This window comes from Chiloscyllium plagiosum, chromosome 23 (assembly GCF_004010195.1).
Source record: "Chiloscyllium plagiosum isolate BGI_BamShark_2017 chromosome 23, ASM401019v2, whole genome shotgun sequence".
Taxonomy (NCBI): domain Eukaryota; kingdom Metazoa; phylum Chordata; class Chondrichthyes; order Orectolobiformes; family Hemiscylliidae; genus Chiloscyllium; species Chiloscyllium plagiosum.
Window position 1 is genome coordinate 31,411,133 of NC_057732.1, and position 27,224 is coordinate 31,438,356.

At 39.5% G+C, this 27,224-nt stretch overlaps 1 protein-coding gene and 1 long non-coding RNA gene across 6 annotated transcripts in view; one reads left to right on the plus strand and one right to left on the minus strand.

Annotated features, from left to right (window-relative positions):
* Positions 1-27,224, minus strand: part of ccdc146 (coiled-coil domain containing 146) — a 145,562-nt gene that overhangs the window by 102,369 nt on the left and 15,969 nt on the right. For all 5 annotated transcript variants that reach the window (XM_043713819.1, XM_043713818.1, XM_043713820.1 and 2 more), the window contains 2 exons: positions 7,848-7,930; positions 4,149-4,358 (listed from right to left, as the gene is read on the minus strand). In XM_043713819.1, the coding sequence (XP_043569754.1) occupies positions 4,149-4,358; positions 7,848-7,930 (293 nt within the window). The remainder of the gene's footprint in view (positions 1-4,148; positions 4,359-7,847; positions 7,931-27,224) is intronic.
* LOC122561737 lies at positions 443-25,413 on the plus strand. Its single transcript, XR_006315097.1, has 4 exons — positions 443-999; positions 13,407-13,547; positions 15,842-15,923; positions 24,006-25,413. It is a non-coding gene; the product is annotated as an uncharacterized LOC122561737 (long non-coding RNA).

The window sequence follows — 27,224 nt, forward strand, 5'->3', positions numbered from 1 at the left end:
CTAGAAACAGTCTGAAAAGGTATCTCCTCTTCTTGGTCACACTTTCCATAAAAGTTCCAGAATGATGTCTGAAAATTGAAGTGACCCTGTGGAACATTTTCTAGGTGCCATCTGTATAGGATTGACTCAAATAATTCACAGACGGTACCCTGCCCCTTTAAAAGGCACATGCTGCTTTTATATGGCATCACACCTACCAAATATTCCTCTCTTTTTCATACACTTGACAATCAAAATGAACTCAGGCACAAACACCCGGTTAGCTTTTTCTGCTGTTATTGAACATGCAGATTGGTCATGATGCCCATTGTGTGCTTGCTTTCTGCATATGTTAAATGTTCAGCTTATGATTCAGTTACACACTGCCTTTGCCATTTGGAGAACATCATCTATAATCTTTTATTACTTCAGACATTTGTATCTATTCACTAGGCACTAAATCTTTTTACAGTCCAAGTCATAACATTTCCTACTGACAAACATGGAACATTCAAAATGTTGCGCATCAACTAAATATGTAGTTTGAAATTAATCCAATTTTTTGACCTTCCCTTGACCGTTTATTATACTTTTTAACAAATATGCTCTTTGTAGTTGGAAGAAATTCCCCTTTGTTTACTCCTATGCATGGTTAGCTCTTGATAGATTGTTGATTTGTTGCCTAGTTACATGTTGCTGGGAAAAAAAACACAATAAAATTGGCAGAATTATCTGCCTGGGCAATGAGCTGAAAATCTATCAAAGTAAGAGGAATAAGGAGAGAAATTTTGGAGTCTGTGGGAAGAATTTAATAAGATATTAAAAGAACATTTCGATTTCTTGGTAAAGAGAATTAAACTAGAGATTGGACCTCTGAGAAGACAGAATAATTAGTTACTACTAGACAGTAAACAGGTGGAAACAATGGACAAGTACATTGATGGCAAAGGATAACTAAGGAAAGAGTAGAGCTCATTAAGGACCACAGTGGTAACATGGGAATGAAGCAGGAGGATGTAGGTAGGGTTCTAAATTAATAATTTGTGTTGGCATTTACTAGTGAGAAGGATGATATGGGTATAGAAATCAGAGAGAAAGATAGTGATACAATTAAAGAAATTAGCATGGACAGAGAGGAGATTTTAAGTGGTTTGGCAGGCTTCTAAGTAGATGTATCTCCAGGGCCAGATGAAATGTATCCCAGGCAGTTGAGTCAGACAAGGGAGAAAATAGGAAGGGACATTGGCAATAATTTTCAATTCCTTTCTGATCACAGGGGAGGTGCCTGAAGACAGGAGGATAGCCAATGTCATACAAGAAAGGTGGAAAGAATGAATTGAGAAACTACAAGCCGGTCAGTTTAAGCTCAGTAGTTGGGAAACTATTGGTAGCAATTCTGAGGGACAGAATTAATTTGTACTTGGAGAGGCAGAGATTAATCAAGAATGGTCAACATGTTTTTTTTCAATGGGAGGTCATGTCTGACCAACCTGATTGAATTTTTTTGAAGAGATGATCAGGTGTGTAGCTGAAGGCAATGTATTTGATGTAGTCTACTTGGATTTCAGCAAGGCTTCTGATAAGGTCCTGATAGGAGACTGACAGCAAAGGTTACAGGCCCTGGAATCCAAGGGCTGATTAGCTCTAGAACTGGCTGAATGGCAGGAATCAGAAGATGATGGTCGAGGCAATTCTCCGTGACTATGCCCAGTGCGGTCCCAAAAGGATTATGACTTATATAAATGATTTAGACTTGAATGTAGGAGGTTTGATTAATATGTTTGCAGATTAGTGGTGTAGTAAATAGTGAAGACAGTCTTAGATTACAGGAGGACATAGATGGGCTGATCAGTGGGAAATTCAGAGCCCTGTGACCATTGGAGTGCCACAAGGATCAGTGCTGGGTCCTCTACTTTTTGTCATTTACATAAATGATTTGGATGTGAGCATAAAAGGTACAGTTAGTAAGTTTGCAGATGACACCAAAATTGGAGTTGGAGTGGACAGTGAAGAGGGTTACCTCAGATTACAACAGGATCTGGAGCAGATGGGCCAATGGGCTGAGAAGTGGCAGATGGAATTTAATTCAGACAAATGCGAAGTGCTGCATATTGAGAATGCAAATCTTAGCAGGACTTATACACTTAATGGTAAGGTCCTAGGGAGTGCTGCTGAACAAAGAGACCTTGGTGTGCAGGTTCTTAGCTTCCTGAAAGTGGAGTCGCAGGTAGATAGGATAGTGAAGAAAGCGTTTGGTATGCTTTCCTTTATTGGTCAGAGTACTGAGTACAGGTGTTGGGAGGTCATATTGTGGCTGTACAGGACATTGGTTAGGCCACTGTTGGAATATTGCATGCAATTCTGGTCTCCTTCCTATCGGAAAGATGTTGTGAAACTTGAAAGGGTTCAGAAAAGATGTACAAGGATGTTGCCAGGGTTGGAGGATTTGAGCTATGGGGAGAGGCTGAACAGGCTGGGGCTGTTTTCCCTGGAGTGTCGGAGGCTGAGGGGTGACCTCGGGTGCTGGCAGGTGGGACTAGATTGGGTTGGGATATCTGGTTGGCATGGACGGGTTGGACCGTAAGGTCTGTTTCCATGCTGTACATCTCTGTGACTCTATGACTCTGTAAGTGTAAGGTGATGCATTTGGGAAATTCAAACAAGGCAGGGGAATATAGAACAGTAGGACCCTGGAAATCAGGTGGACTTTGGTGTCCATGTCCACTGATCCCTTAAGGTAGTAGGACAGGGAGATAAAATGGTTAAGAACGTCTTCGTGATTCTTGCCTTTATTAGCCAAGGCATAGAGTTTAGGAGCTGGGAAGTTATGCTGGAACTGTGTAAAACATTGTTTAGGCCATAGCTAGAGTACTGGGTGCAGTTTTGGAATCTAAATTATAAGAAGGATATAACTGCAGTAGAGACAGTGCAGAGGTGATGTTGGATGTTGCCTGGACTGGAGAGTTTTAGATCTATAGATAAATTGTTCTCCTTGGCGCAGAGAAGACTGAGAAGAAACATGTTTGAGATTTATAAAATTATGAGGTGCGTTGATAGGGTAAACAGAAAGAAATCTTTTCTCTTAGTGGAGGGATCAATGAGCGGGGGACATAGATTTAAGATAAGGGGGAGGAGATTTACAGGATGTGAGGACTTTTTTTTTAAGCATCCAGAGGCTGGTGTGAACATGGAACTAACTGCCTGTAAGAGTGACAGAGGCAGAAACCTTCAAACGTTTAAGAGGTGTTTAGATGTGCACTGTGATGCAAGGCACACAGGCTATGGACCAAGTGCTGAAAAAAGGAATTAGAATAGCTAGGTGTTATTTTTAATCGGTGCGTACTCAATATGCTAAAGGGCCTTTTTCTGAGCTGGAATCCTCTATGACTCTTGCATTAGTGCTTCCAAATTAAAAAAGAAACTTGAGGAGGTAAATCTTGAATTGATTCACAAGTGAGATAAGGTAATAAATAAAAGAAAAATACAACTTAAGCTAATAGACCTAGTCTAAGTAATTTCTTATGCATAATTATGCTAAGAATGGAGAAAAGCTAGGTGATGTATCAGCATAGAAACATTTGGGTGTTTACAATAATAAGAGTAGCCTCAAGTGGAAAAGAAGTTGCTTTATGTTCTTTGATGTACGAAAGGGGTGAGTACTGTTGTGAATTATCATGGATAAGTTTAACTCTTTATGCCTCTGCTCGGTATTTCAACAGACTTGTGTTTTTATTTCAACAAAAAATGGTGTTTGAGAAATTATTTTGTCATTTTACTGCCTAATAGTAACCAAATTGACATGTGCAATACATAGATTGTGTACTTCCACAGACATTACTTACATTTTCTTATTTTGTGCTCTCTAGCTGAGAAAGTACTAGCTGTATCCAAAATATTGTAAATATTACTGTTTCAATAATGTAAAAGATCTTCACTATAAACAGATAAGGCCAATATTTATTTTTCTTCAACAATCTAATTGATAGGTCATAATTGTGTAATTCCTTCTAATCCAAAAGTGTGATTAATCCCAGTCTATGTTCACAGATCTTGACATAATTCCAAATGCTTTATTGTATATATGTTATTTATCAATATTTTATGTGGAAGACTGTATTACATGTGATAATGCTACGAAATAAAATGATGTAGATAATATGGCTCCTTACTATACAGTTCTGTGTTTCTGCCGAGAAATACGCTCTTCTGTCTGGTTCAATTCATTCTGACAATGAAGCAGCTGCTGTCTTAGTTTGTTGACCTCTGTATCATAGCTGTCAGGAAACTGATCAGCTTTTTCCAACTCTTGCCTTTGGCGCTCCAATTCAGCAGTAAACAACTTGGCATCCTGTAATAACTTAACCTCAGACTCCTGCGTCCTGAAAATACAAATAAGTTCTTCCAGTTATAAGGCAGTTATAAGCCCATTACTTAAAGTATATTACAGAAATAATTTAGAAAAACATAAACAAAGACAAATTATAGAATTTACTTAACTATCTGGGAAGTTACACAGAATGGGCATTTAAACGGGCATTGGATAGGCATATGGAGGATAGTGGGCTAGTGTAGGTTAGGTGGGCTTGGATCGGCGCAACATCGAGGGCCAAAGGGCCTGTACTGCGCTGTATTTTTCTATGTTCTATGTTCTAATATTTCAGATTTCTGAACGGAAATAGGTATTAATTGAAATAGAACTGATAATACACCAGCTGCTAATTTAAAAATCCAGTAATTTGCACTATGAAGAAAACGTAAGTTGCAATAAGAACCTTGGTCTCTGTTTATCAGATGACAAGCTGTAAATTCTGATGCTTTTTAAGTCATTTCCAGAAAGAACCCTAACTTGGGGACTGTGCTGTTTGCCTACAGCCCTGTTAATTGATCCAGGAGACTTTGATGGATCTCACCATATTAGATAGACATATCGAAATCTTGAATCCTGACAGTAAACATTTAGAATGCGTATATGTTTTTTGATAAACTAATACCTTCTTGCCATTCAATAATATAGTCTCCCCGGATTATTGGGGATTATCTTGTTTGATGGATGTAACTTCAGCAGATGATCAAGAAAACCCTAATTTGGGCATGTAAATGTGGTTTCAATTAATCATGTATCAAAGTTCTAAAGGCCAATCAGGAGAATCTGTGAAGAAATTTCCACACAAAATTAATCGTCAAAGAAATCCTTCTGAGAGTTTTACAGTAGTAAGCACACATAGGCTCAAATGTTTTCTTCTGGAGGGCTCTAATATTGATGATTTCAGGAATGTTGTCAAATGAAAGGAGGGAGTGTTGGTGATGTTGCGAAAGACATAATATAGTAACTCCTACATAATATGCTGTTTCACAACTTGGTAGCTCACAATACTAGTGAATCAAGTTTTCTTTTAATTCTTCTGGTTCCCCATCTCTTTCTTCAACTCCCTCTCCACTTCTTCCACTTCATGTAATGTGAATTTATGTAAGTATGGTGGACTATCACTTTATGAGGCTGATGTAATATAATGATGACATCATCTGTCATATTGTGTGGGAAAACACCTTACTCAACTTTGCTGCCTGTAGAGTGAACACTTCCACAATGAAGTCCCTGCTGTTTAACACTTTGGCCTCTTGGTCTTTCTTGGAATTTAATATCATGAAACTTCAAGGCATCTCCTCCTCCACAAATGATTATGAATCTTGAATTTGCTTTGGGCTATAGTGAAGGTCCATTCTTGATCTGTCCAGTCTGTAACTGTTGTTTCAAGAAGCCACAGGTTTGCTCAGTCAAGACTTAAGGTAACGCAGGTATCTCATTATATCAGCACCCTGCATCTGTACTTGAGTTCCTGACATTGAGGGCATAGCCAGTCTACCATGTTCTGGGTCAAATAGAGGATTCTATGAGAATTATGCATTATGAATTTGTCATAATTACTTCCAGAAAACTGTGATAAGACCTGTTTGATTTGCTGCTGCCTGGTGCACTCTATGATGCCCTACATCTGTGGCAACCTAGCAGTGTGGGTGAGTGCCAGTGCCCTTCCTTAGTTGCCAGCTTCAGTGAGATAGTATCAAAACATAAGTTGCTGGAAAAGCTCAGCAGATCTGGCAACATCTGTGAAGAGAATTCAAAGTTAACGTTTCGGGTCCAGCGGCCCTTCCTCAGAACTGATGGTAGGTAGGAAAATGTCTGTTCATATGCAGTGGGTAGAGTGGGGGAGGGGTAAAGAGTAAACGATAGGTAGGGACAGAGCCCAAAGTGAGAAGAACAGTTGGACAGACAAAGGAGTCAATAACAATCTGGCTGGGAGGGTGAATAGCTGTTAATGGAAACATTTAGTGGCTAACAACAGATAGTGTGTAATGGCAGACTATGTGATGACAAGATAGAATGGTGCTGGAAAAACACAGCAGGCCAGGCAGCATCTGAGAAGCAGAAAAATCGATGTTTCAGGCAAAAGCCCTTCATCCAGAATCTTGTTGAAGGGCTTTTGCCTGAAACATCGATTTTCCTGCTCCTTGGATGCTGCCTGACCTGCTGTGCTTTTCCAGCACCATTCTAATCTTGACTCTAATCTCCAGCATCTGCAGTACCCACTTCTTCCTATGTGATGACAAGACTGGTGTGTTGGTGAGGGGCTAGGACATACAGGAGTTCAGGCCCTAAAATTGTTGAATTCGATATTGAGGTGTAAAGGGTCCCCAAGCGGAAATGAGGTGTTGTTCTTCCAGCTTGCACTAAGCTTCACTGAGGTACTGCTGCAAGCCTGTCAGAGAGAAGTTGGCCAGGAAATAGGGTGGTGTGTTAAAGTGGCAGGCAACTGGAAGCTCAGGATCTTTTTTGTGCACCGTCTCAGAGTCTTTTTCGTTTCCCCCATGTAGAGGAGACTACATTGTGAGCAGCAAATGTAGCAACTTGATTGTGAGGTGCAAATAAAGTGCTGCTTCACCTGCAAGGTACGTCTGGGCCCTTGGATACTGAGGAGGGAGGAAGTAAATGGGCAGGTGACAGAAACCTGTCAGATTGGGCACAGAATAATTGATGTTGCTAATGTTACTGTTGCCAGAGCAGATTGGGACAAGCCAGAGGGATTCAGTGCTTCTGATCTTTGCTGAGATATTAGATTCCCTACAGTGTCAAAACAGGCCCTTCGGCCCAACAAGTCCACACCAACCCTCCGAAGAGTAACCCACCCAGATCCATTCCTCTCTGACTAATATACCTAATACTATGGACAATTTAGTAGAGCCAATTCACCTGACCTGCACATCTTTGGATATGTTGAAAGCCAACAATACCAGCCAAAATATTCACTCCAGTTCAAATTGATATATCCAGTAAGTGTTCAATTCTGTCTTCAGGAAAGCATGATTACTATCGTAAATTGGTCTTGGATGGCTGGAAATTTATTTTCTGTCTCATGTAATCAACAGATGGATACTCTGGTGAAAACCCAGATTATTTCTTGTTTTCTGAGAGGAAATGGATATATTTCTTTCCCTAGTGGTTTTGGTCCCTAGTGGTTTGGTTCATAGGAACTCTTTTCTGGAATGGCACATTATGGCTCTGACTTCTAACTTTACAATGAGACAGCGCACTCATTCTAGTCAAATAGCTCAGTTCCCTGGATTAATGATAGGTCAGCACAGACTTGGAAGGAGAGGGAAGTACCTATCTCACTTTGATCCCCTCAAAAAAATTGGTGGAGTTGCCAGAGAAAAAAAATCAAATCCAAATAACATTTCTAAGTAAAACATTTGTTATTGATGAATTTAGCATATCATAAAATAATTTCCCTAAGGACACGCAGGTTTTCAATGAAAAATGATTACCAATGCAACAATCAATCATTAATAATTATCATTTAGTGCTGTACCTTCTTAAAGCTTCATGCAATAGAATGTATTTGGATTTCAAATGACCAATTTGAGTTCCTGCAATTTTTCCAGCAGAAAACAACTGGAAGTTAGAAAAGAAAGTTATGTTTTAGTAATAGTGTATTGAATATACAATAATTATTACTTATTACACAATCCAATCAGAATTAGTGTGGATGATATTTAACATTTCTATCTTAAATAGTTTATCACAATGTCATTCATAATAAATGATCTTATACTTGTAAAACTGCAGACATACCAGGCTTGGAAATCTGTGTCATAATTATTCTGTACTACGCAGTTACTAGGTTCCAGTCAGAACCAACAATATATGAACTTTTCATAACAGCAACCCAGTGGGGAAGTTTATTCCAAAGCTGTGGACTCTGTACAAGTTCAAACAAGTATAAACAAGTCCATGAGCACTGGCTGAATACTCACAAGTGTGACATGATTGATCTCTAACAGTAGTACTGTCCCAACATTACATACACCAATTATAATACATACAGGCTGTCCATGGGCTGTGAACAGGTCCATTCTTGAGTCCATTCGCAAGTTGATTTGTACGGAAGTTGGAACATAATGTGGAAATGTAAAATAGCCACTTGTAGGTGCAGAAAACATTTGTATATATCAGATCTTTAAAATTACATCTCCCAGATGGGATTGGTTGTAAGTTGGATGTTTGTAAATTGGGACCTCTTGTAATAGTAATTAATGGTGTTACACTGGATTGGGACTGATGATTTCTTCCAGTCCTGATTTTGAGAAATTGAGTGCAGTCAGTGAAATGATACCTATTTCCCATGAGATTGATAAGCATCCACCTCACCATGGGTGAATCCTAATAATGCTCATCCAGCTGACAAAAGGTTCTGTGTTCTCTGCAGTTCTCCTCTTAGGAGTCTGGTTAACGAGACTAAACATAGATTGCCTTGATAAACAAAATCAATTTATGTTCAGGTTACATCTCTGCCTGGACTTCGCTACACAACCCTTGATGGACTCTCTGTAGGAAATATCACTCAATGGATCACATGAACTGTTGTGCAGTCTTATATTTATCCTGTCATGGTGAGCAGAATAGGACCCACAATGTAGCAATTTCCACTCTCATGCATATCATTAGAAATGGGGAGAAGCCTGACCCCTAAAATAGCAAATTAAGTTTTCCTGATTTGAAGATTTGTACTTCACATGAAAACTGCTTTTTTTAACATTTAAATGGTCTAGTGCTTCACTAGTTTGGTACCCCATTTATCATAGGCTGGAGCTGCTCCTGGTATATTCTCCTACTCTCCTCATTGAACCAAGTTGATCCAAGTACTGTCCCTTTACAGAACACTTCTAATGGACTCCTACAAGAATTGCTGAAGAACAATGGAAGAAAGGCCAACAAAAGCTAACTCCATACAATTTAACACAACATTAAAATAACAAACACAATTCAGTAGTTTTCAAATGGAGGTCCATGCATACCAGTAGGTTTGTAGAGACTTTTCAGAGTTTGTCATATAATGTGAAAGAGTTGAGCTATAGGGAGCGACTGAATAGGCTGAGACTATTTTCCTTGGAATGTTAGAGGCTGAGGGGTGACCTTACAGAGATTTATAAAGTAAGAGGGGCATAGATAGGGTAAATAGTCAAGGCTTTTTCCCTTGGATGGGGGAGTCCAAATCTAGAAGGCATAGGTTTAAGGTGAGAGAGAAAAGATTTAAAAGGGACATAAAGGGTAACTTTTTGCGCAGAGCGTGCTGCTAGTATGGAATGAGCTGTCAGAGGAAGTGGTGGAGACTGGTACAAATACAACATTTAAAAGGCATCTGGATAAATAGAAAGGATTTAGAGGGATATGGGCCAAATGCTGGCAAATGAGACTAGATTTATTTAAGGATATCTGGTCAGCATGGATGAGTTGGACCGAAGGGTCTCTTTCAGTGCTGTACACCTCTATGACTCTATAAATCTGGCCTTGCAGGTAGTTGGTATATGACCTCCTGAGCTGTCACTATCAGAGGTATAAACCCATGTTGCTACCAGCTCCCTCAGTTGCTGAATCAGTTGAATATCACTGAGGAGAAGCACTGAGCATTGCAAGGGCAGTGAATGTATCATGAATGGGGACCTTCAACGTTCATCACAAAGAGTAGCTTGGAAGGATCCAGAATGATTGAGTTGACTGAGTTTTGAAGGACATATCCACCATGACTGGACTTGTAGCAGATAGTAATTGAACCAACAAAAGGGAAGAAACTTATTTGACCTCATCCTCACTAACCTAACTATTGCAGATGCCTCCCACAATAACAATATCAGCAGGAGTGACCAGTGCAGTCTCTGTTCAGATGAATTCTCATCTTCACAGTGAGGGTACCCCCAAATAGTTTATGGAGTACCACTGTCATACAATGTTGGATAGACTTAGAACAGTTGTAGCAGTTCAAAACTGGGTTTCCTTGAGATGCTCTGGACAATCATCAATAGCAGCAAAATTATTTAAGCGAGGCAATCGTCTTGCAGTACTTGCTACATTTTTAATCCAGAAACTCAGACAATGTTCTGGGAGCCTGGGTTGAAAGCACATCATGGAAGCATTTGAATTCAATAAAGTAGCTGGAATTAAGAATCTAATCATGGCTATAAAATCCATTGCCAATTGTCGGAAAAATAACAATCTGGTTCTTTTGAAGATTTATGCTACAAAACAAGCCACATCCTTAGCCAAACTAATTCAAAATAGCTGCAAAACTTCTGCCTACCCAACAAAGTGCAAAATTGCTAATATATGTCCTGTCCACAAAATGTAGGACAAATTGAATCTGCATTAGTCTACTCTCAATGTGTTGCGATACGCAATCAACGGTTCTAACAACTGACATTTACTCAGCATAAGCTGCTTAGACTTAGTTCTGCCAGGGTACTTGTCTTTAGCTTCGTTAAAGCCTTGGCCTAAGAAGAGTAGAATTTCAAAAGTAAACTTGCCATAGCCCCATTCTCCTATTAGAGAAAGATGATTAGTGGTGTTTAACCTCAGGATCACTGTGCTTCAGGCAAGGCCAGAGGGACCTTTAGAAAGAGGGATCTTCATGATAAGCTCAGCCAACACAGGAATTGAGCTTGTATTGTGGCTTCACACTGCATTGCATGAGGTAACAGCGATTGCTCTGTACATACAGAAGCATTTGTTGCATCAAGGAGCCATAGTAAAATTGGAATTGATGGGAATTTCAGGAAAATCTTCATAATTTGGAGTTATAAATCAAAAGAAAGGTGGTTGTGGTTGTTGAGAGCCAATCTCAGCCCCAAGCCATTGTTGCAGGAGTTCCTTATGGCAGAATCCTAAGCATTGTCATCATCAGCAATTTCATCAATAGCCTTCCATCTAACAAGGTCAGAAGTCGGGAGGTTGATACCGTGTTCAACAGACTTTGCAACTTCTCAGATGCTGAAGTAGTCTGTACACACATGCAGTAAGAACTGGCTGGGTGCATGTGACATTTTCACCACACAAGTGACAGGCAATGATGATCTCCAAAAAGAGATAACATGATCATTCCCTCTGGATGTCCAATGGCATTATCATCCTTAAAACCATCATCAACACCCTAGAAGTTACCAATGATCGAAAATCTACCTCGACCAGCCTTGTAATTACAACTGAAAGTCAGAGATAGGGAATTTTGCACTGAGTAACTTGGCTCCTGACTCTTCAAAGTTTATCCACTATGGATTTGTTGTTGGTCTGTTCGCTGAGCTAGTAGGTTTGTTGGCAGACATTTTGTCCCTTTTCCAGATGACATCATCAGTGAAGTGTTGCCTCCTGTGAAGCCCTGCTATACTGTTCCGCTTTGAGTTTATGTGTTTCTGTTTGAGCTGTTTCTGGTCGGTGCCAATTCTGGTTTTCCATTGCAGCGGTCTGTATATTGGGTCCAGGTCAATGGCGGAGTCTGAGGAAAAGTACCTTGCTTCCAGGAATTCCCTTGCTGTTTTTTATTTGGCTTGTCCTAGTTTCGTCGTGTCGTCCCAGTCAAACTTATGGTTCTTGTTGTCCGTGTGTGTGGATATCAGGGAGAGTTTCTCATGTCATTTGGTTGCTAGTTGGTGTTTGTGGATGGGAACAATATACAAACAACTGCAATGGAAAACCAGAACCCCGCACCAACTGGAAACAGCTCAAACAGAACCACATAAATTCAAAGCGGAACAATATAGCACTGTGTACAGGAGGCAACACAGCACTGATTATGTCATTTAGAAAGCAGCTGAAACGTCTGCAAACAAGCCTACCAGCTCGGTGAACAAACCAACAATGATCCAACCAGATCCCAAGCTACAGATGTTCATGAAAACTTTGTCCACTACCTACAAGGCAACTGTTTGGTGTGTGATGGGATACTTTCCATTTGCTTGTATAATTACAGTTCCAACAGCTCTTCATACGCAGGATTGACGCCATTGTGGACAGAGCAGTGTGCTTGATTGACACCCTCATCCACCAGTTTAAACATTCAGTCCCTCTACCACTGGCAAGCTGTGTGTACCATCTATAGGATATACTACAGCAACTGCCAAGTCTCCTTTGACAGTATCTTCCAAACCAGTGACTTTCATCTGCAAGATCTCCTCTGAAACATACACCATCCTGATCTGGAATGTTATCACTATTTCCTCACTGTCAATGGGGCAAAATCTCAGAACTTTGTTCTGAAGAAGTCATACCCGACTCAAAACATTAACTCTGTTTCTCTGTTCACAGATGCTGCCAGCATTCGCTGTGTTTGTTTCAGATTTTCAGCATCCACAGTATTTTGCCTTTGTTATGGAATTCTTTCCTTTGCATCACTATGATGCACCAAAACTATATGGATTGCAGCAGTTCAAGTTAATGGGTCATCGCCACCTACTCAATGACAATTAGTGATCACTCAAAATTTAAGACTGAATATTAAAAAATTTGATAGTAACACAAAATCATGAGGGGCATGGATAGGGTAAATAGACAAAATCATTTCACTGAGGTGGAGCAGTCCAGAACTAGAGAAATAGGTTTAGGGTGAGAGGGGAAAAATTTAAAACAGACTTAAGGGACAACTTTTTAACGCAAAGGGTGGTGCGGGTATGGAATGAACTGCCAGAGGAAGTGGTGGAGGCTGGTACAATTACAACATTTAAAGAGCATCTGGATGGATATATGAATAGGAAGAATTTAGAGAGATATTGGCCAAGTGCTGGTAAATGAGAATAGATTAATTTAGGATATCTGGTCAGCGTGGATGAGTTGGACCAAAGGGTCTGTTTCCGTGCTTACATCTCTATGACTTACACTGCTTAGATGCACTGTCTTTTGGTCAAAGTACACATGGAATGATTCCAAACGTTAATGGAATTTCAGTTTCTTGAATTGGTGCAGAGTCAAATCTTGAGGTGCATCAACAATTAAACTAGTCTCAAATCATCCTTCAACTGGTGTCCTATTTCTCTGGCTGGCTGGCAGCTGCTTTATCAAACTAAGTGAATCAAATTCTGTTCTTAAGTATATGGAATTTTTACAGGTGTATTGAAAGATCATATCCTTGAAACCTTGCACTTTCCTCTGAGAAACAAGAAACGATGGCTTTTATTTGGAAGGGTTTACAAATGCCACTGCCAAACATCTCAGAGCATAGATGGGCACACCTATCTCAGTGATATGTGTAAGTAAATACTTTTCCATTTAATATACTTGTTTACTTATAAAAATGCTTATTTTCTGCAGCAATTTCACATTATGAATGGAACTGATATTGTAAAAGATTACTATTCAGACAGGAGAGTCTATTATTAGCAATCCATTTAAATAGGGGTGCTTCAGACAAAAAGAAGCTCAAGAACCATTGGTTTAAAGAAACCAGCTATTTGATACCAGTCAAATGTACTCCGTATGAAATATCATATTAAAGGACTCCTCTGTGTAAAACTCCTATATAAATGCAGTTTGTTTTTATTGTTGTTGATTGCACATGTAATTTGTTAACAAGCCAGTAATTTACAGTTCTTTAATCACCACCTCTCATGCTGCAAATGGCACAAATCTGCATATCTGAGTTTGCAACCATTTTTAATGTTATTATTGCAGGTAAAGTAACTATGCTGACAAAAGACAAACCAGTAAAAATAATTTAAAATAGTCATATTAGAAACAATCACATTTTCAGAGAAGAGAAAGAGATTTAGTTGACGCTTCAATTATTAAATCTGTATTGTCATTTCAGAAATTTTGATGATCCATGGTCTTGTTTAATGGTTTAGTTGTACAGGCTGCTGATACAATACTAGTGGTTTGCAACTGATATAGTTGATGTCGAAAAATTAACTGAAGTTCAGATGCCAAAAATTTTCAGTGATGTTACTAATGGGACAAAATCCACTTAATATTGTTAGTTCATTTCAAAAAGAGTTTAGAAATGAGTAGTTGTGATCCCTCAAACCAAGAAGTTCAAGGATTTCAGGTGGGCAGCAATGGTAAATGACATAATAGGTGTTAAGCTGAATACGTTTGACATTCATAGCATTCTCCTGCACAGCAGCCCTCAGATCTATTAAACTTGCAACTCCACTAATTTCTCCCTCTGGGTACCTATTTACATTCCCATCTGAGTGTCCATACTGACACATGCCTTCACCTTTGAGCTGCTTCATATCTAAGCTTCATTGTCACCCTCCACAAATGCAGTCCTTTCCTATCTCCACACAGTTCCCACAACCACAACTTTAAGCTTTCATTCCTTGCAGAAGAATGCAAAACTCTCATGAGCGGCAGAGCTGGGGTTGGACCTGTTGAAATGGCCTTGATGGTTCGCCTCTGTCTTTTAGGGTTGCAGGTAGTTAAGGAAAATGCAGCCGACGCTGCTTCTGGTATCGTTCTAGTGCTATTAGTGTTGACATTTTTGCTCCTTTTGTTCCAAATCAGATACTGGGTATAGAGCCTCAAAACTGAAGGCTGGCAGTAAGTAAGTGCAGATTATGCAATTGAGGTCAGGTGGGTTAAACTGACTCCCAAGAAGTTAGAAATCACCTGTCAAGTAGTGAGGATATATTCACAGTAGAAGTTTTGTGAGCAACAATCTCTCATGTGCAATTTCACTCTTGAAGGCTTCCTTAATTTTCAGTAAACAAACAACTCCCATTGTGTTCTTATCTGGTGAGTTCCATACGGCCCTGAGATGATTGGGGATTTCAATATTTTTATTACTTATGGTCAGTTCTTCTATAATGCAATAGTTGCTTTCTTGTGCAACCCCATGTAATAGAAAAATCACACTTTAGAAACAGCGCTTAAGGTGTTGGTGCTGTAATCATGTTACAGCCAACACATGCTTTAAAAGTTTGCGCTGTAGAAACAGCGTACCCAATTCGTCAATCGCATTACAGCGAATTTGCGTTGACGAAATGTGCATTATAATGGAACGACCTGTATTTTACAGCACCATTGGGTTTTTTTTGCACTCACCTAAAAAGTCACCTGGGTTAAAATAGGCAGAATCCTGTCCCACATTTTGGAGCTAAAAACCTGAACTACCCCTCTTCTCCCTTGCTAGCTGGATGGCTGAATCTTATGTGACAGATATGAACGGTGGAGTAGAAAAGCATTCTACACATGTCCAACCAGCTTTCTAGCCTGGTAATGCCTAATGACTAGGTGGAAGCACTGGAAATCCTAGGTCTTGATTTGGATCAGGATTCTTGATAGTTCACGATAAAAAAAATTCCGATTTTCTACCATGGTTTAATATTTAAAATGCTACAATGTGTAATATTTTATGCATTTTTCTCCAGAAGGAAAACTACATATTCATGTATTTCAATCCTACTGCTTTAAATACCATCTCTGTCCAAAAGCAGGCAGTTCAATTTGTTTGGCTTGAAAATGTCAAAAGTTCATGATATTCCATTGACATACTAACATAAAGATCAAATTTGTGTCTATAATTTTTTCTTTTATTTTCAGTACAAAAACTGCAGAGAGTATTTAAAAGAAAAACTGCATTGCTTTACAAGAAGTAACAGCATGACCTGATATATATGCTGTTGTAAGTAAAATTAATGTTTGCACCGTTTAGAATTAATGTTTATATCCTGACATCTATGACTAACATTTTCAAAAAAATGTTGTTATGGAGAAAGTGACAAATGGTCTCTCAATCTGTTCTGAACTAGGATCCACTTGAAAACTAAATGCGTCATACATTTGTACTTGATTTTCTGCCTTGCAAAATATATTTGAGGGAGACCAATGTAACATTGTTTGTATGATTAATTCATTTTCTGGCAAAAGTATTTCAAATTCAATACAGCCAGCTATGTAGCATTCTGGGATTTAATTTTACAGAAGCAAATGTTCTGTATATTAACAGTGTGTTGGGGAATAATGAAAGTTTTTTTTAAACTTTGAATTTAAAAAAATATACGCTGTGGTTTATGCTTAAGTTATCATTTCAAAGACAAAATTGTGTTCAATTGCTGAGTGATCAAGAGTAGAGGGAAAAGGGAGGAGGGTCAGGCCTGTGTACAGTAATAAAAATTGCTGGTGAGGATGTAGCAAAGAATGAGTGGAAGATAGTGGTGGAAAACTGATCATTTTGTTCAGGGACACGTGAATGAATCTGATTTCAGAGCTAGAAAGGAGAAAAGACATGAATTCAAAAGTGAGAACAAAAGTCTGAGGACTCGAATTTTTTTGCCCCATGAAGTAACGAGAAAAATAACAGGCGGATGGCTTCATTGGGTGAGAGCACAAAATCTTACTCCTGAGATAAATATTAGTAATTATTTCCTCCTTTCAACTTTGAACTAAGTCAACTTTCTCACATATTTGTACTCACATATTTATGCATTATGAACTAAAAACTTACTGGAATTAACTTTACCTTTCTAATATTAACTTCTGCCCAGTTGTGATTATTGACACTTCAGGAACTTGACTTCTAGTAGTAAGTTTGCCTGTTGACTTGGTCTTCATTCTTTAGTCTAGGTGAGTTCTTTGCTTTGAATGCCTCTAGCGAAATTTTGTCAATGCTCGGTTTCCTAGCTTTTGCTGTAAACTCTACACATGCAATAGATGTGTCCACGGGGATCAAGACTAGATGTGACCCTTGCCCATCATGGAGTCCAAGTGAAGAACTTCATCAGCTTCTGTTTCAGAAAGGTTGCTTAGAGTGAAGGATCAGACAGCAGGTTGTCTAAGGGTAACTATTCGGTGCTGAAGGCAAGAGAGCAGCTTGTGTCTGTCGGGAACTGTTAAGTGTCAACAGGAATGGGGCAGATAATAAATGTTGTTGAAAGGCATGGTGCTATGTAAACATCAGAGTGGTGTATGCTCCTGCAGCATATATGACAAATACAATGTATGTACATAAAGAGCTTAAAAATGTGTTGCCGGAAAAGCGCAGCAGGTCAGGCAGCATCAAAGGAACAGGAGAATCGACGTTTTGGGTATAAGCCCTTCGGGCATACCTGAAACGTCGATTCTCCTGTTCCTTTGCTGCTGCCTGACCTGCTGCACTTTTCCAGCAACACATTTTTAAGCTCTGATCTCCAGCATCTGCAGTCCTCACTTTCTCCTCTGTACATAAAGAGCATGGCAATGTGTGAAAAGGAACGGAGGAGCACGGTTTGTGGTGTGAAGACGATCTCCAGAGACAGACGTGCCAATACAGTCAGTCCAAAACCTGAAGTATTTCTAGTTTGGAGGCATTGGTCACAGTCTGGCAGTTGGTTAAATTCACATCTGGGGAGGAATGTCATTTCAGTCTGGGAATTAGGCCATAGTCAGTCCTGGAAGTCAAGCAAAATAAGTCCAGGCTTGTGGTTAGTCAATCAAGGCATCTTGCAAGTTCCTTTCAAGCGATACATCATGTCATAAATAAGCAAAGTGTATTCGGGAATTGGGCCATAGCCAAGCAAAGTGGTGAGTCGTACATAAACCAGGACCAAGGCATTGAGGCCTTGCGCAGCTCATGCACAGAGACTGGCCTGGTTATATTGGAGAAATGAGGGAATAGATACAGTCATAGGGGGCAACTGAATATTGGATGCAATTTAGAGCAGGGAATGTGACTGGACAGTCTTGAAAGTGGGGTGAATCAAGAGAAAAGTTGAAGTCACTCTCGCCATGATCAAGGGTGGGTACAGGACCGGCAAGGTTATCAGCATCTTGATAGTGAAGGATTCCGGAATGAAACAGGGACATTAATTGTTGCGTGAGGGGTTCAATTGAAAGTTGGGGGTGTGGGTGAGGGTGAAGTATTACTGGGGTAAAGGGATTGTGGAAATGTGTGAGAGGTGAAGAATGGAGGGTAATATTGTGGGTCACAGCAGGAGCCAGCAATTCACTGCAGCAAATGCAAATCCTGAAGCTCGCCACTTCATTCAATAATCAACTGACCAATATGCTTTCAATACCAATATGGCAACACCCAAAATGGGAAGAGTAAATAACTTTTTTCTGAAAGGGGACAGAGTTGATGGCTGGAATGTAGGCCAACTGAAGGGCTACTCCAAAAATTAGCATTTGGGTAATAATTCCATATTAACCTTTGCCTTTAATTCACTCTTAGGTTGCATGTCTATGTAGCTCCTAATATGCAAAATAGGTCCAGGCAGAGACCAAATGACGTGGTCATTTGGCCTAACTACCTGCTCTTCTTTTGTGTTTATCTCTATTTCTGTAGTCCCTTAGGGGCTAGAGCGAATTATTCACCCCCAAGAACACATTTTAATTCAAATTTGTAAGTTTCATTCGGGATTTTCTTTAGATCCTTTTAAAGGCTGTCATTTTGGTCTCATTTGTCTTGATTTGTTTTAGAGTTGCTTTAAAAGAGTAGCTCATTGTGACTTGATCTCATGAAGTACTACATGAAAGTACATTGTGGCTTCATTGGAATTGGGTGACCTCTCAAATTTATAATAGTTAATGTAACAAGGGGCACGCATTCAAAGCCTCATCTTCCTTTTAGGTAAAGGCAGATCATCACTAGGACTGCAAGCAATGAAATTGCAGATGTCATATCCTCACACATAACATAAAGGTAATTTGGAGAGGCCTGGAGTGGTGAATTGGAAGAGTTGGTGGGGGCAAACTCCTGGCAACTGCTTCAGGCCAAGACCACATGAACACCTTTTTTGGGATACGTGAAATGAGGTCAGGACCATCACTGTGCACAGGAGAGAAATTCAACAGCTGCAGACGCCACCAAGCATCTATGCTTTTAGTGGCTAAAAGCTGCCCTCTCATGCCACACAGCAATGGAGAATCATGTAGAGCACATGCTGGTTGGTGTCTTGGCCAGGTATAAGACTGACCTCTATGAGCTAATCTAGAACTGGGGAAGGATGTCATGGATGAAGAGCGATAGAACCGTGGAATTTAATTTAGTGTTATCAACGATCTCCTGAATGCAAAAGGATCACAGCATGGGTCAACCCTGTCATTCTTCTTGTTCTCCTCGAGTTGCTCCCAAAAACTGTGAAGATAAAAACTGTGCCAACAGGCTCCACCTGCTGAGGGAGAAAGAGCAAGACAAGAGCCACCATGTCGAAGGAGATCTCTCAGTTTCTGCAATTCAGTTATTTGCAATTCAGTGAAGCTCACTGTCAACAAAATCTCAGGATGTCCCAGGCCATTGTTTTGTGTCAACTGCTGGACAAGGACCTGCAGCCATATGGACTGAATGGCAATCCTACTCAGGTAGCCCTATAGGTAATAGCTAGCCTTCATGTTTATACCAGCTTTTAGCTTTAGAGACTGCTGAGGGGCCTTTGTGGCATTTTACAGTCCTCAATTCATAAGTATACCTGGGAGATTACTGATGCTTTCTCGACAGGAGCCCAATAATTTATCTTTCTTTGTACCTTGACGCAGGGAGTCAGGCAGCTAGGACTTGCTGCCATTTCTGTTTACTGCAATTTCAGGGTACAATCAATTACACACATACAACAAACAGAGCATCCTATCATAAAACAGCAGTTTTATACCCAGAAATATTAATCCAAGAAAAGGCCTATACAAATAGTTTAATTTGAAATGAGTTGAAATCAAGCTGATTCTTGACCTTTTTATTTCCCATCAGTCAGAGGTTTTGAAAAGATAAGTTTCATGGGTGAAGACCTAATTCTGGGATAATATCAGTTCAATCCTTTAATGTTCAAAAATGTAAATATTTAGACTAGTACTTGAACTATTTTCAGTACACTATGTAATAAATTAAACTTAAGTATTTTTTGTGCAGAAAGCCTAGAGCAGATAGATTTCCAAAATAGGGTTCTGCAAAATTGCTGAAGTGAATGCTGAGTTACAAGGCAGTATTTAAATTCTCATAATTTTTACAAGAGTTGAGAGAGTTCTCTTAGGTGGTGAGGAGAGACAGATTGGGGAAGAAGGGATTAAATACGTGCTTTAAAACCTGTGCAAGGAAGATGGAAACTGGAATATGGAAATGAAACAATACTGTTTGCATGCTAAACATAAAACAACTGTGAATAGCTCTTAAATAAAAGTGGTTGGAACCTAATACTGCAGTGTCCTCACAAAGAAAGTGTCACATTTTGAAGTGCATTATCAATTGCATTGTATTCAGCTTTGACATTTAAAGCACTGTATTTAAAAGGTTCAATGAAGTAACACATTGTGGTAAATTTTCAACTTGCTGCCTGTGCATAAAACTATTTTGAATCTGCTGCCTTTCATATGGAAACTTGCTGATTTCTATTTTCATTGAAATTAATAGGCAGAATGATGTTTTGCAATTTTGAAAAGCTACCTTATTGTTTCAAAGAAATATCTAAGATCACAGTTTAATTCAGGCACTATTGAATGGCTTTGTTTGTAGAGAAAATCATAGCTACATTTTCATAAAATCAAAGAATTTTTCAAAGTTGGTTTGTATAAATTCTGTTACTTGTTCCAGATGCTTAAGAGTTTGCTTTGAGATTAGTTAATGTATCATTGTACGTGGGAAGGAGCTTTCTTCCTTAATTGAATGTCACCACTTCTGGTTGTCATGCATAAACCACAAGCCAAAGTTTCCAGTTTCAATACATATTTGAATGTTTGGAAATTGTTAGTTCCCTATATATTTTCTTGATTTGAAATAATATGCAAAAAAAATCAATGTAGCAAATTGGTGAATGGGTGGGATTTAAACATTTAAGTAATAAATTTGTTCATTTGCTCCTATGTTTCTGCAAGATTGCAGAGTTTATCGTCTCACTTTGAAACTCCCTGGAGTTATAAGCAGTTGATCGACAAATTCAGATGACTCTGTACTTTCTTCATTACATGGTGACAAGAGTAAGGGCTTAAGAGTCAAATACATGTCTGCCCATTTTGCATGGCATTTAGGAAAGAGGGTTCAAAAAGTGAAAATCTTTCAGACATTGCAGCATAGCATTTACCACATCCCCACTACCAAAATCATTTAAACATACTAAAGGTAAATTTCAGCATGATTTAATTAACTCAATAGTTCCTCCTTAAAATGTAGGTTTTGGAATCTTTCTGAGAAATTGCTGAAGTAAAAGACTAATGTGTTATGTTATGGGATTTGTCTCTTAGTAACATGCCTCCCAACTGAGAACATACAAGCAGTTAATGTATTGAGAAACAGATAATTATGCAATGCTTACAGCATAGAAGGAGGCCACTGCACCCATTGTGTCCATGCCAGCTCTCTGGAAAAGTAACCCACTGAGTCTCAGTCATCTGTCATTTACCCATGGTCCTACAATTATTTTCTCCAAATAACTGCCATTTTTTGAAGCTTTGATTGAATTTGCCTTCAGCGCACTCTTGGGCCAATGTATTCCAGCTCCTCATCATGGTTGAGAAAAAGCTTTTATCTCATGTTGCCATTGCTTTCTTTGTGAATCATCTTAAATTGATGCCTCTTGTTCTCTGTCCTTCTGCCAACTGGAACAGTTTCTCCCAACTTATTCTAAACCCTACTCCTCATAATTCTGAACAGATAATCAATTCTCCTCCTAATCTTCCTGTCTTCCAGGAGAACAGCCCCATCTTCTCCAATTCATCATCTAAGTGTAGTACCTTATTGCGGGAACTACTTGTCAATATTTTTAGTATACTCTCTAATACCTTCACAGCTTTCCTAAAATATAGTGCCCATAGTACACCTGTATATAGCTGAGGCCAAACTCATGGCCTATTGAAACACTAAAACCATTGGAGACTGCAATATTCTCAGATCCAGTCTTCCTCCTTTTAGTGCGTATTTTCTGAGTACAAGTTACAGATATGTGAGCATACTCTTACTTCTCTCCTACCCTGCCTGGTATTGTAACCTTACTCTCATTTTACAGTCAGTTCATTTATAAAGGGATAGATGCGTTCTTGTGCAACCCTGCTTTATAGAAAAATTGCACTTTAGAAACAGCACTTTAAAGTGTTGGTGATGTAATCTTGCTACAGTCAACATACATTTTAAAAGTTCACACTTTACAAATAGTGTTCAGAATTCATCAATCTCGAATTCACGTTGAGGAAACATGCATTATTAGCAGAACACCCTGGATGTCTTTCTCTGTTTAAGGAGTGCAAATCTGGCAAACAACTGGAGGTGGAGCTTTCAATATAGAGTCATAGAATCATAGAGATGTACAGCATGGAAAGAGACCCTTCGGTCCAACCCGTCCATGCCGACCAGATATCCCAACTCAATCGAGTCCCACCTGCTAGCACCCGGTCCATATCCTCCAAATCCTTCCTATTCATAGACCCATTCAAATGCCTCTTAAATGTTGCAATTGTACCAGCCTCCACCACTTCCTCTGGCAGCTCATTCTGTACACGTACCACCCTCTGTGTGAAAAGGTTGCCCCTTAGGTCTCTTTTATATCTTTCCCCTCTCACCCTAAACTTATGACCTCTAGTTCTGGACACCCCCACACCAGGGAAAAGACTTTATCTATTTACCCTATCCATGCCCCAGCCTGTTCAGCCTCTCCCGATAACTCAAATCCTCCAACCCTGGCAACATCCTGTAAATCTTTTCTGAACCTTTTCAAGTTTCACAACATCCTTCCAATAGGAAGGAGACCAGAATTGCACGCAATATTCCAACAGTGGCCCAACCAACGTCCTGTACAGCCGCAACATGACCTCCCAATTCCTGTACTTAATACTCAGACCAATAACGCAAAGCATACCAAACTCCTTCTTCACTATCCTATCTACCAGCGACTCCACTTTCAAGGAGCTATGAACCTGCACTCCAAGGTCTCTTTGTTCAGCAACACTCCTGAGGACCTTACCATTAAGATTAGATTAGATTAAATTACTTACAGTGTGGAAGCAGGCCTTCGTCCCAACAAGTCCACACTGACCCTCTGAAGAGCAACCCACACAGACCCATTCCCCTACATTTACCCCTTCAGCTAACACTATGGGCAATTTAGCATGGCGAATTCACCTAACCTGCACATTTTTGGACTGTGGGAGGAAACTGGAGCACCCAGAGGAAACCCACACAGACACGGGGAGAATGTGCAAACTCCACACAGATAGTTGCCTGAGGCGGGAATTGAACCCGGGTCTCTGGCACTGTGGGGCAGCAGTGCTAACCACTGTGGCACCACGCCGCCCGTAAGTGTATACGTCCTGCTAAGATTTGCTTTCCCAAAATGCAACACCTTGCATTTATCTGAATTAAACTCCATCTGCCACTTCTCAGCCCATTGGTACATCTGGTCAAGATCCTGTTGTAATCCTAGGTAACCTTCTTCACTGTCCACTACACCTCCAATTTTGGTGTCATCTGCAAACTTACTAACTGTACCTCTTATGCTCGCATCCAAATTATTTATATAAATGACAAAATGTAGAGGACTCAGCATCGATCCTTGTGGCACTCCACTAGTCACAGGCCTCCAGTCTGAAAAACTACTCTCCACCACCACCACCCTCTCTCTTCTACCTTTGAGCCAGTTCTGTATCCAAATGGCTAGTTCTCCCCATACTCTGTGAGATCTAACCTTGCTAATCAATCTCCCATGGGGAACCTTGTCAAACATCTTGCAGGTTGTATTCCATTGTTATGTAAATTAATTCAATGACCTTCTTTATTAAGTGAAAGCTAACCAAATTTTATTCTTTTTTTCAGAGAGAAGTAGCAGAGTGAATGCACTACCTTAATAGGATTAACCACACTATTTCCATGGCACAGGATGCTATTACAAAACGCCATTATATTGTTTTGTGGACACTGCATGTCAGATTTGCCTGTACCAGAACTCCCTCAAAGCCTAACTGAGTTGCAATCTTACATAGAAACCCATGCAGTTCAACACTCAGAAACCTGCCAACAGTCATGATGCCTTCATACTGCAGCAGTACTACATTTGAGCCACTGTCATAGATCAAAGCTGGCTACAAAGATTACAAAGTGAATCCTTTGACCTCATGTGCAATGTTCAATTCATGCACATTTGTGCAATGCACATACAATGAAAACAATGCTGCAACACAAAATATGATGGAGCAGATATTCAACTTCAAAATGAATTCTGAAACTTCAGCCAACTGCATCCACCTGAATATGAACTCCTACTGAAAAGAAGCTTCACTAGGCACTAACGTTCTGGACTCAGACAAAGATCAAAAGAATTAATATCCATATGATTAATTCATAAGTTATTCTGAATTACAACCTGTTTCCTTTCCTTCTATTCTGTGTGAGTAGGTGTGATTTCACATGTGTGTGAGCTCATCTCCAAGTTTAATTTCATAAATAAACCACCTTTTTGTTTTCACCTTAAATCCGAGTTTAAGGTTGACCATTTAAAACTTAAACTTCACAAAGAAGGGTTGGAGGAGGGACAAAAACGTAGTCTCTTTCAAAAGAGAAAAAAAAGAAAAATTTTAAAAACTATGCTATGGATTAGAGAAGAAAAATAAAACAATTCAATTTGCGTTTCTCAATTACAGAAATCGTATGCTTGTCTGAAATCAAATCCATTACAAACAAGACAAAACAAGACAAAATCTGACCCAAATCCAAATCTAAGAAATATAGCTGAATTTGACACTAAAAAAACTAGAAGCTAAGAGAAAAAATTCAGTGGCTGAAAAGATCTTTCAAAACAATAAACATTATGCACCAAATTTCTTTAATCTAATACTACAGTAATGGTAGACAGAGAAGAGTTAACTGGCAAATCCTGAGCATCATTAAGATCAGGACAGTTAGATGTTATGATTAGGAGGTAATAGAGATTTTTAAAAATCCTTCGAAGTCAAAATGATGTGCTTTATTCAAGATGCTGATCAAACGTTTGGGTCTCATTCCATATCTGGAACAGCTAGAAGAATACAGAACTGATTGGAGTACCTTACCAAGAGTAATAAGCCTAGCCAAGAAATGACTGATAAACATAATAAAAAGGAAGCAATAGCCAGAGTTTCAAGAGAGAGAAAGAGAGAGAGAGAGAGAGAGAGTTTCTAAAGAGCACAAGCTTTTCACCAAAAAAAATGCTGGACATTAAAAGCTGAACAGAGAAATATATAGAGAGAAAGAGAATATGTAAGTTGAGCAAGAATTAACTTTTCATCAAAAGATGTAAGTAAGGAAATTAAAAGTCCAAAAAAAGTCTGAAATGATGCAGAAAATGGTAGTTTGATTATTAGGGAATGGGTTGGTCTGACCCTGGCACTGTGCCAATGGGTTTCCAGAAAAGTCCAAAGAGAATACAAAAATGGAAGAGAACCAGAAGGGTTCTGTTCAGCCACTGAGAACTGCAGAAGCCTCAAAGATCCTTAAGGGATGAAAGATCCAATAAATATTGGGAAAACAATATGGGAATTTAAAGAGGCTGAGCCAGAGTCTGACAGATTTGAGGAGTTCAGGATATAACTCACAGGAATCAAAAGGGCCAGAAAAGAGCCTATTGAATCTAAGAGTCAGGATGGAACCCAGGAGATAGTTCAGAGAAGTTGTACAAACTAATCAGTTTCATAAATGTTCTGAGGGTTTCAGAAGGCTGGACTAATTCTAGTGGCCCTGCAAGAGGCTAAAGAATCTATCGAGATAGCCATCTGCATTTAAAAAGGCTGAAATCATACAAGCTAGAAGTGGTCAAGAAAGGATGCATGGATCTCAAAAGTAATGAAAAGATTAAGCCAGAAATTGAGTTGGCAATCACCTTCTTCCCTGGGGAAATCATTACCCTGTAAGTATGACCATTACTTACAACTGTTCAAAAGGCAGTTCAAGTGTCGTCAATAACTCCCAGCCATTCAAAACTGGTGCGCAGTACTTTGATTTAGAAACCAGAGGGAGGTAAACATGCTGGTATGACAGCAGCACAGATTGAAAGAGATACAGCCAAACTGTGACTAGTGGAATCTTTCTTCCCAGGGAAATCTAGAGGAACTGAAAATTCCCAAACCCAGCCAGAAAATTTGAAAGGAAGGAAGCCTTGTTGGAGAGCAGGAGTCAGGCCAACTGAAACTGTTTTTCCGTATTTAGAGGGTGATTAAGAGGTTTCAAATATCCCACAACTGATGAGCAAGCTACGTTACCTTGATTTAAAAGAAAAGGAGCCTGTACCCTGCTGATCAGAAGGTCTGGCTAGTTAAAACTTTACAATATTTAGAGGTAGATTTGGGAACTTCCCAAATTAGATTCACAGTTGGTGTTAAACTTGCCTTGCCCAAACTGACAGGAGTCTGTGCCCTGATAATGAACAGTATAATGACTGGCTATCCAAATTAGCTATTTCAAAGACACATAGAGAGACCTGGGAAATTCAAATATAAACCCATAGCTGGTGAACAAGCTGCCTTACCCAGTGGAAGTTGTAGAGCGAGCAGTTAAAAGTTCTATAAACAGCGTTGCCATAGAATCAGAGAATCATAGAATCCCTTCAACGTGGAAACAGGCCCTTCAGCCCAACAAGTCCTCCGAAGAGTAACCCACCCAGACCCATTCCCCTACCCTATATTTACCCCTGACTAATGCACCTAACCCAATATCCCTGAACACTAGGGGCAATTTAGCACAGCCAAATCACCTAACTTGCACATCTTTGGACTGTGGAAGGAAACTATAGCACTAGAGGAAACCCACGCAGTCAGAGGGAGAATGTGCAAACTCCACACAGACAGTCAGCCAAAGCTGGAATTGAACCCCAAAGAATATGAGCAGAACAAGGATAAAGAAACAAGGCAGAAAAAATTGAAAGGAGAATAGTCCATACTCCTGCTGGATGTACAGCAGGTCTAGTTGGTCAATATAATATTTTCAGATTTAGAGAGAGAACAGGAAATTCCCAGATAGACATGGTGAGGTAGATACCTCAGAGCTGCAGAGCAATGCAGCACA